We start from the raw sequence: 10,116 nt of genomic DNA on the forward strand, positions 1-10,116 counted from the left end.
GGAAATTTACAATATATCTTCATGGAACATGATTTCTTTTTAATATCCTAATGATTTTTGGCATAAAAAAAAAAAAAAAATTAAATTTTGACCCATACTATGTATTGTTGGCTATTGCTACAAATATACCCCAGCGACTTAAGACTGTGCATGATCAAAATTGACACATATTCATATATGCAAATATTATAAATCAGATGTGTTAGAGTTAGCCCATGCAAAACATATTCAAAACAAAATAAAACATGTAGCACTGCTTACTGTGGCATGAATGGTTTCTTTGAGAAATTTTAAGATGTTCGCAACAAAGTCAAAGTATTACTTCCATATGAGGCTACATCCCTGAGAGTAAATAACTTGCTCACTGTCAGTAAATGTCTGTAGTTTGGGGAAGTGAAACTTCGGAAAAAGCAGAAATGAAGTAACATCATTTAAATGTGATCTACAGCCTCATACGACCTCATCTACAGCAGACGGGTAAGAGAAATAGCGTTATCTATCTACCCATCTATCTATCTATCTATCTATCTATCTATCTATCTATCTATCTATCTATCTATCTATCTATCTGTCTATCTATCTATCTCTATCTATCTATCTATCAGGTGCCAATAGGAGCATTTAGTTATAGAGTATGCTGAACCAAAATAAATTTGATCAGTTAAAAACAATGCAGGTAACAGGAAAATAGTCCTGGTCTAGTTTAAGATAATGTACATGCAAATTAAACAGGAGTTTAAAATTTACAACTGATGTACAGTAAATTTAAATGCCAACATTACCATATTATAACATTTAATAACTTTCACTCTGCAATGTCTTTTGATTTATAGTTAAAGTAGTCCAAATGCACTATTTCCCAAATGCCTTCATTTGCATTTATGAATTTATTTCATTTTATTTTAGCAAATTTAAAATACTGCTATGCAACCACAAAGCAAACTAATGCTAGAGACTTGAGTAAAAGTGAAAACTATGTCAAGCCAAAAAATGTGGTTGACTTAAAACAGGAAATGAAATCAAGTGTTTTTTTCTCCTTCAGAAAGATGAAGCCGTTGGGCTGGTGCCTGCTGTTTGTTTATGTCACATGTTTCCACACGTCTCCCATTCTGGCCATTAAGAGGATCATAGTGAATTACTCATCTCAGAACCTGTCCTCGGTTCCCCCTGGCCTTAAACCATCAACGGAGGACTTGGATCTGTCGCTGAATCACATCCAGGCACTGAGCGCCAAAGACTTTAGCACAACACCACGACTCCACTTCCTCAATCTGTCCTGGAATATACTGGAGAACATAGACACGGATGCATTTAACTCTACGCCAGCTTTGGAGATATTGGATCTGTCGCACAACAGACTCCAGAACCTCTCGAACCAACCGTACCTGCTTAAAACGGGACGTCTACAGCTCTTAGACTTGTCATCCAACTTGTTTTCCATCATGGCGCTAGGAAGGGAATTTTCGACCTTGAAACACCTGCAGTGGTTGGGCCTGAGTGCCAAATCAATCAGCAACCAAGACTTCACTTACATTGCCAATCTTACTCTGAAAACGCTCTTTATTAATGCAAACAGCCTACAGACGTATCAGGAGAACAGTCTTACAGAAGTACGCTCCGAGAAAGCCATCATTGCCTTGTCCAAAAGCGACCTTGACATTGCAATCGCGGTTGATGTTTTTGCGGCGTTTAAAGAAGTCGAATTCACTTTGGTGGACAGCGAGATGAAGGTCATCCAGCAGATACACCGTCGAGGAATCCTACGCACCGTTAGCTTGGAAATCTCCAAAGTAGAGACCACCTGGCATGTTCTAACAAGCTGTGCAAACACAATATTGCAGTCTACAATTCGACAGCTTTCTTTCTCAGACCTTACAATGACAAAAATGGAAAACGGTACGCTGTTGTCCACAAGCCGCATGTTGGATTCCTTTTCTACAACTAGAGCATCCGTAACCGAATTCATCTTCAATCAAAAAGAGCTCTATGACTTCTTCATAAACATGCCTGCAAGAAACATCAGTTTAACCCAAACGCCAATCATCTTCATGACCTGTCCTTTGACTGTAAGTCAGATCGAGGTGTTGGACTTGTCCGATTGCGCCCTTACAGAAAACGTCTTTTCGGTTGATCCGGATACTGAATGCAGTACATTGACAAACCTAGTAAAGTTGGTTCTGAAGGGAAACAACTTGAAACTCCTTAGACCACTGACCTCAAGAATCCATCTCATGGATTCGCTTCAATACATCGACCTTGGTCAAAACACACTTACCTATTCGGAGGAACAAGGCAAATGCCTTTGGCCTCCCAAAGTTGTCCAACTAGATTTGTCTTCGAATGGATTCGACCAGAGCGTCTTCAAGTGTTTGCCTGATTCCATACGGATCCTAAACCTTCGGAATAACCGAGTGACCGCAGTTCCTTCAGAACTTCAGGTTTTGGATGACTTGAGGGTCCTTGACCTTATGGACAACCGTCTTCTAGACCTTCCCACCTGCCAAGCGTTCCCAAATCTGCAGAAGCTCTCTGTAAGATCCAACTCAATTCATTCGCCTTTACCGGGAGCCCTCGAGACTTGTCCGCATCTTGAAGATCTGGACTTGAGTCGCAACTCCTTCATCTGTACATGTGCTTTGCGTGAATTCACCACTCTCATCAAAGACCGAGTGACACGACCAAGAGGAGAAACTCTTGGTTTGACTCTTGGCCACTGGCCGGAAGGATACCGATGCAGTTACCCAGAATCCTGGAGCAACTCCTTACTAGAAGACTTCTACCTTCCTGAGATCTCCTGCAATGCTTGGATCCTGGCTATTACTATTCTGATCCCAACAATCACTTTAATAGTCGCCATTAGCCTTCTATGTATTCGTCTGGATGTGCCATGGTACCTCAAGATGATCTGGAAATGGACGCGAGCCAAGCACAACGCAATTACTTCCCAAAGGAAATCGGAAGACTTGGAGGGGTTGCGTTTCCATGCATTCGTATCGTACAGCCAAAAGAACGCGGACTGGGTCAAATCTCAATTTCTTCCCAAGCTTGAAGGCGACTACGGCTTGCGAGTGTGTCACCACGAGCGTGACTTCATCCCGGGAAAGACGATCGTCCAGAACATCCTCCTATGCATCGAGCAGAGCCGAAAGTGCGTCTTCGTGCTCTCCTCTCATTTCGTCCAGAGCGAATGGTGCCACTACGAACTCTACTTCGCCAATCACCAGCGAGTGACCCGAGGGATGGACAGCATTATTCTCATTCTGCTGGAACCTCTGCCGTTGTATCTCATTCCCTCCAAGTACTACCAGCTCAAGGCTATGATGTCTAGGCGCACCTATCTGGAGTGGCCACCGGAAGGAGCCAAGCAGAAACTCTTCTGGGCAAATCTCAGAGCAGCTCTGCAGGCCAACCTTCCCAGTCCCCCAGAGAGAGAAGAATAGTGATTAGAGGAATTTTGCTAATCATTTCATTGAGATTGTCAAGTAGATACTCATTTAAAACAGTGGTTCTCAGCCAGAGGGCATCAGCAAACTTCCACAGGGGCTTTAAGATGACTTAAAATGATAAGACAAAACATGTCTAAAATTAAGATATTTATGGACCTGGAAAATTGAGTTTTTTCATTTCTTTAACGCAATGCCAGCTTCATGTGAGAAAATTGTATGATAAAACTATATCAGGTTTTTAAAATCTATTATTCAGAAAACTCCATAACTATATTTAACTTTTTAAAAATGTCTTGCTAGAATATGGAGAGATTTCACATGCTAAATAAATAAATAAATAATGGAATTATTAAATACATCATGGAATGATGCAATAATTAAATGAAAATACAATTAAAATGTAAGCATAAATATTTTATTTAGTTTAAGGCAGCACCTTGCATCATTTGTTTTCACCTTGCCTATTTATCCTTACATTTCTTTGTACATTTATGTATTTATTGCAAAATTCCATGATGCAAATAATAATTTTATCATTTTATTTAGTCTAAAAATATTTCCTAAGCTCTAAAACATTTTATTGGTAGAAATTATATTAAAAATCCTTAATTCTTATGCAACGAATCACAAACAACTGAAAAAGGCATGCATATTCATTGCTTAAAAAGTCTGGGGACCCTGAAGAAAATTCAGAAATTTAAGGACTTGGAGTCAAAAAGGTTGAGAGCCACTGTTTTAAAGTTATTAATTACAAAGATTGGTACCTAGCATGCAAAATTACCAATCCTTGAAATTAATAACCATAAGTGAGACAAAAGACATCCTTAGATTTACAGTGAATAGAGGCCTTAAGGAAGACCCACGTTAGTGATGGATGAACTGAAACAGGATAGAGAATGACAATTAAATTCCATATACAACTAGAGAACAAATGTTTTATTTATTATGAGCTGCCAGCACAACATTATATTACACGATAACACAGTCTAGTTAGTTCATGAAGCATTTTACAACAATACAATGTGAACATATTGCATTTGCTTTAACAATGAATTCTGCATTTTACAGACAAATAATAAGAAAATGCTGAATATTTTTGCATGTTTGTTAATTAATACCTAAAATAAAACCATGACCTAAACGAGATCTGCTTGATGACCGGTGCATTGCAACTCTAAACATGTCTAAAGCTTCATATTTGATGCAAAAAAGTTGATACATTTCACAAATGTCTGAAAAGTATCAAAACTACACATACACATATTAAAAATCACAGATCTCTCACAGTAAAAATATTACAAGAATAATATCTTCTTCAATAAAGAAGAAGCTGTAGAACACCGAGAACATTTTCTCCCCACCCACACACACTCCTGACGCTCCATCGCCAGCCGAAAATCCTCCTTCACGCCTTTAGTGATTCCTCGAGTCACCGTGTGATGTCTATGAAAACAGACACATACATGGCGTGTGAGAACACATAGAGCCAATACGGGCCACTAAATACAGAAAGAACTGAGTACTGAACCAATGTGAACATGAACTTTATGCAGAACCCATACAAGAAACAAAACAGTTTCGAAACAGCAGTTTCTCCACATTCAGACAGATATAAGAGCAACGCTCTTCCAATCAAACACTGAACACACACACATGAATACTGTGGCAGAAAATACACATAAGGGTGAACCTCACAAAGAAACGTCTGGTTCATATTGCATCCCAAAATTAAAAAAAAAAAATAAATAAATAAATAAAATAAAGTAAAATAAAAAAAGATTCATCATTATAAATAAACTAAATAAATGGCAAAAATAAAAAATAAATAAATAAAATACAAATAAATATTCATATTTGTAAAGAAATAAACTAAATAAATAAATTAAAATAAAAAGCAAAATAAAATTAATTATAAATAAATAAATAAATAAAGATTGTATTCAAGAAAACAGCCTATTTTGGATGATGGTACATTTTCTGTTTGTTTTGTTTTGGGCATTTTAAAGTTTTTAAGCACATTAAAATCTCTAAAAAAGTTACAGTATCATTACTGTAAATGTGATATTTTCTATTTTTCATTCTGATTCCCAGGTGCGAATACAACTCAGACATTTCTTGACATCACCGGTGAGATTCACTCATGAATGTAAAATGCTGCAATTCAATGAAAACTACGAAAACAATGCAATATAAAACGAACAAAAAACTTTCTTCGCAGACTTCACAACAACCCGAGTAAAACACAACAGAAAAGGAGCCGTATGAGAACGGGAACGATCTTGCAAAATGAAAATGCTTGAGCGGAATGAAGAGAAATAATAGGAGGAGAATGTGAACACATGGTCAGGCTGGGAGGAGTCTGGGAGGGTTGGGGGCGGGGTTTCGGTGATGGGGGTGGGGTACCTGTCAGCCTTCTGAGCCCCTGGAAGCAGCAGGGTGTTTAACTCCACCCCCAGGGCGGGGCTGGGGTTCCTACGGACAGCAAACACTCATAAACGCACCGCCAGCACTACGACAGCATGATCACAGCTGATTCACTCCCACAACCCTACAAACAGCCCATCAAGAGCTAGCGGCACATCCAAAAACTACCATTATAAAGCTTAAAATAACATTTTCCCAGTCTATTTTTCATCTAAAATACCATTATGACAAAACACAGTCATTTTCTACTGATTTACAATGTAATGTAAAGTAACAGCTCTTGCTTTATATCAATTCAGACATGAATGTAATATTTTATTTTTTAAGATAATTTATATTTATAAGTACACTCTTAAAAATAAAGTTTTCTAAAATAAGTTTTTGCGGTGATGCCACAGAAGTAGGGTCATTCCAGGTCAAATCAACCAAATTTGAGAAACTTGCCCATCTTAATTTTTTTTTCTGGAGAAAGACAAACATAAATAGTGATAAAAAAGCCAAATATTAAACTTCATGGATGCATATTGACTGAGTAATCCAGTATTTTATAGAAGAGGGTCAAAATGGCAATTTTCACCTGAGATTCAGAGCCAAATTACAGGGTGTTAAAAATGACTTTAGAAAGATTGAAGCATCATCATTTTATTTTTACACAGAGATTGGTAGGTCTGTTAGTAAAATCTGTTGACTTTAGCAATCTGTGTTGCATTATATGCCAATGGTGACCATTCAAAAATGGGAAAAAGCACTTTTTGAGCTCCAAAGTTTGCAGGCCTGTAACTCAAGAAGTATCTTAATATCGTTTTAGATTTTGGTTCTTAAACTTTTCTTTTAGTATCTTAATTTTTAAGTCTCTGTATGATTCAATCCCAGACACACGGGGATCTAAATGTACCATAAAACATACCTGTCTGAGATGCACAAATATACTTTTTTTCAAGGTTTGCATGTCTGTAACTCTAGACGTATTAAATATATCTTAATATCATTTCAGATTCTGGTTCTTAATTAACTTTTCTTTAGTAATCTATATTTTTAAGGCCCTGTATGGTTCAGTCCCAAATATATGGGGATCTCAATATGACTCAGTGTCCAAATGACTGAATATTTCCCATTTTCTGTGGTCAAAAACCAAATGTGGGTCACGTTACATACAGCTGATATTTATATATAAGAAGAATGTCTGAAGAACAAATTAATTTAAGTACTTCTTTCACTAAAATAAAAAAAACAAAAATAAAAAACAACAAAATCACTGGCTGAGTTGACACAAAACGACTCAAAAATAACCTTTCAGTGATCAGTTCTTAAAACCTTTTTTTTTTTCTTAGCGTGAATTACATTTTTCTAATCTTTTATAAACCTTTTACACTATAAAGAATCTTTAGAGGCTCCATGGATGATAAAAGTTCTTAACGGAACCATCAATGACAATAAAGAACCTTTACTTTTAAGTCAGCTCTGTCATTCATCCAGTATTTTTAAAAATATGTTCTCGATTATAAACCCTAAACAGACCTGAACTTTCAAGTTGCAAATAGAGCCGGACCGATATGGTTTTTTTTGGCCCGATACTGATACCGATATTAGGGAGTAAAAAAGGCAGATATCGATATATCGGCCGATATTCTTTGTGTATATTATGTACAGTACCAGTCAAAAGTTTGGACACTTTCCCATTAGTGCATCCAAACATTTGACTGGTACTATATATAGAATACAGTATACACAAACAATATATATATATATATATACATAAACACATTTTTTGCAATGATCACTCAAACGTGGTGATCAAACTCTTATAATGACGTAACCGAGTGTAATGGATGCAGGGCATTTAACAGTTTCAAAATAAACTTTACTATCCAAAATTACTGAAAATTACAGAATTTGATGCGGATTCGCCGTGCCGTTACTTACCTATGGCCGTTCAAAGTTTCAATGGTTTTCCATAGACTTAAGCTTAAAAGTGTTTCATCCAGGTTGCCAGTAGCACACAAAGGAGCACGCTCTGCTGGACAAACTAAGTAATTACACTATTAAAAGCATTTTATCTGCATTATATGTTCTGTAAAAAAAAAAAAAATCATATCGCCAGCATATTTGCCGATACTGATATATCGGTGTCACGCTCATATTGGCCGATAATATCGGCAAAACGATATATTGGTTGGGCTCTAGTTGCAACCCCTTTAAAACCCCACACAATGTCAGACAAAGACAATAAAACTGATCAAAAAGGCTTCAAAAAACAGCTGGAGGACATGAGACATCAGCACTAAAGCAGGGTAAAGAAAATACGCTAAGCAACCGCCTTCTTCCTGTCACGGCTGTTAGTCTTAACCGCAGCCTATTCTATTTGTCCAAAACAAAAGGAGAAAGGAAACAGGAAGGAGGGAGAGACCTTCGATGATCACTTCTCATCATCTCCAGTTCCACTGGCGGACGTGAGTGATGTGGGCGGTACTTACTTGATAAGCATCCCCTGATTGGGCAGCAGCTCCAGCTGGACCCGCCCTCCTTCTGTTGTGCGAAGGTAAGCAAACTCTTCTAACATGTCGATGTCTCAGAGAGAAAGCAGGTCAAGGACAAATATTCATATAAAAATGTATAATAAACATCAATGTCTGCACCAAGTTGCATAGTTTTGCTCAGTTTGGGCCTTTGAATAATATTGTAATTGTCATAATTATAACCAAATTTAAAATGCATAGTGTTACAATGAATGGATAAGTGTTATAATGTATTAACTGTGGTTACAATTATTCTTGAGATTGTATGATGCATTATAAGTGCATTACAAGGCATAATTAATGCACTGAAACTACTTTTATAATGCTTTATACATCAAGGCTTGAAGTCAAGGTTTTAGATGAAACGTGACACCGGGGAACTGGTTGATCTCTCTTCTGAAGGATACTGGTGACGTAGTTGAAGAAGTTCTCGTACTGGAAGCTGCCCTGCTGGCAGATCTTATCCACCGCCTTCAGGAAGAGATTCTCACCCTGCGGCCAATCGTACTGCAGGAGAACGATCACATGACCCAGAGCCAGGTCGTCTCTGTTATCTGTGAAGGCCCTCAGCTTAGAAAGAGAGGAAATTAGTTTTAAAAACCAGATCTGAGCTGTGAGGTTTGAGCAGGTGAGACGTTCAGATCCGATACCTTAAAAACAGGCCAGCATGAGCTGAAGACAGAAGGGAAGGATGGATTTACTGGTGCAGGGGATGAGCCTCAGATCGTTACCTAGCAACAGAGGAGAGAGAAATTCCTATTATGGCAAAAACCTGGCTCATGAATATTAATTAGATGACATGGGCTGCCGGTTTCAGAGTGACATTTAAAATTTAAAAGTGACATTCAAAAGTTTTTAGACTTTCAAAGTTTTCTTTCAAATCAAAACAAAGTCTTCAGAGTAAAAAGTAATTGTTCAGCTATTAAAAAAAAAAAAAAAAAAGATAATTTACAGCCTTTTTTGTTTTTTTTTTCCCAATTTTAATTTTAGTTACTTTAGTACATCAAGTTAAATAATTAAAATGAGAACTACCACATTGGAAACTATACATATATAAAAAAAATAAGTAAATAAAAAATATATATATATTTCTGTTGACATTTAATTTAAAGTAACAAAAATGTTTTAAATGGTTTTCACTTATGTTCAGTTTTAACCTCTTAACTATAACAACCCTCAATATTACTGCTAATGGAGAAAAGGTTAACATTTCATAACAAGGATTAATCTGTGAACATTTCTTAACTACACTAGTAAATATAAACAAACAATGGACAACACTTCTACATCATTTTATTAATATTACGTTATGTTAATTTGAACATTCATTAATACATTTTTAAAATCAAAAGTTGTATCTGTTAATATTAGTTAAGTCACTGTGAACTAACATGAACAATGAAGAATGGTATTTTTTTTATTAACTAACATTAACAAAGTTTAATATATGCTTTTGAAATATATTGCTCATTGTTAGTTCATATCATCAAAATGTTAATAAATGGTACCTTACTGTTAATTTTGGTAACCAAAGGGTTAACTACTGTGAAATTAACATAACTTAATTAATGATTACTAAGTTACAAACAAAAAAATAATATAAATTTATATTTTTATGAATAAATAATATATTGATATGACATTTTTTTGAACATCAGTTCTGGTCATAACTACCAAAAATTCATTAATTTTCTAGATTTTAACCCTTTTATTGCCAGTTCATTTACATA

The 10,116-nt window shown here is 36.2% G+C and overlaps 2 protein-coding genes across 2 annotated transcripts in view; one reads left to right on the forward strand and one right to left on the reverse strand.

Moving 5' to 3' along the window:
• Nucleotides 1-273: 273 nt before the first annotated feature.
• On the forward strand, nucleotides 274-4,689 carry LOC109102598 (toll-like receptor 6). The gene is made up of 2 exons (XM_042738750.1): nucleotides 274-477; nucleotides 1,043-4,689. Exon 2 carries the CDS (start codon nucleotides 1,047-1,049, stop codon nucleotides 3,438-3,440), a length of 2,394 nt encoding a protein of 797 aa, XP_042594684.1. The 5' UTR covers nucleotides 274-477; nucleotides 1,043-1,046; the 3' UTR covers nucleotides 3,441-4,689.
• LOC122133868 (integrator complex subunit 10) overlaps nucleotides 4,295-10,116 on the reverse strand; it is a 17,797-nt gene continuing 11,975 nt past the window's right edge. The window contains exons 14-19 of the mRNA XM_042738822.1: nucleotides 9,042-9,117; nucleotides 8,794-8,960; nucleotides 8,345-8,438; nucleotides 5,850-5,918; nucleotides 4,818-4,889; nucleotides 4,295-4,325 (exon numbers count right to left, since the gene is read on the reverse strand). Coding sequence (XP_042594756.1) covers nucleotides 4,295-4,325; nucleotides 4,818-4,889; nucleotides 5,850-5,918; nucleotides 8,345-8,438; nucleotides 8,794-8,960; nucleotides 9,042-9,117 — 509 coding nt within the window. The remainder of the gene's footprint in view (nucleotides 4,326-4,817; nucleotides 4,890-5,849; nucleotides 5,919-8,344; nucleotides 8,439-8,793; nucleotides 8,961-9,041; nucleotides 9,118-10,116) is intronic.

The sequence above is a fragment of the Cyprinus carpio genome, chromosome B14 (assembly GCF_018340385.1).
Source record: "Cyprinus carpio isolate SPL01 chromosome B14, ASM1834038v1, whole genome shotgun sequence".
In the NCBI taxonomy this organism is placed as follows: Eukaryota; Metazoa; Chordata; class Actinopteri; order Cypriniformes; family Cyprinidae; genus Cyprinus; species Cyprinus carpio.

Excerpts from the sequence above, each read along its gene's own strand:
- LOC109102598 (XM_042738750.1), top strand. The coding sequence starts at position 1,047 with ATGAAGCCGTTGGGCTGGTGCCTGCTGTTTGTTTATGTCACATGTTTC.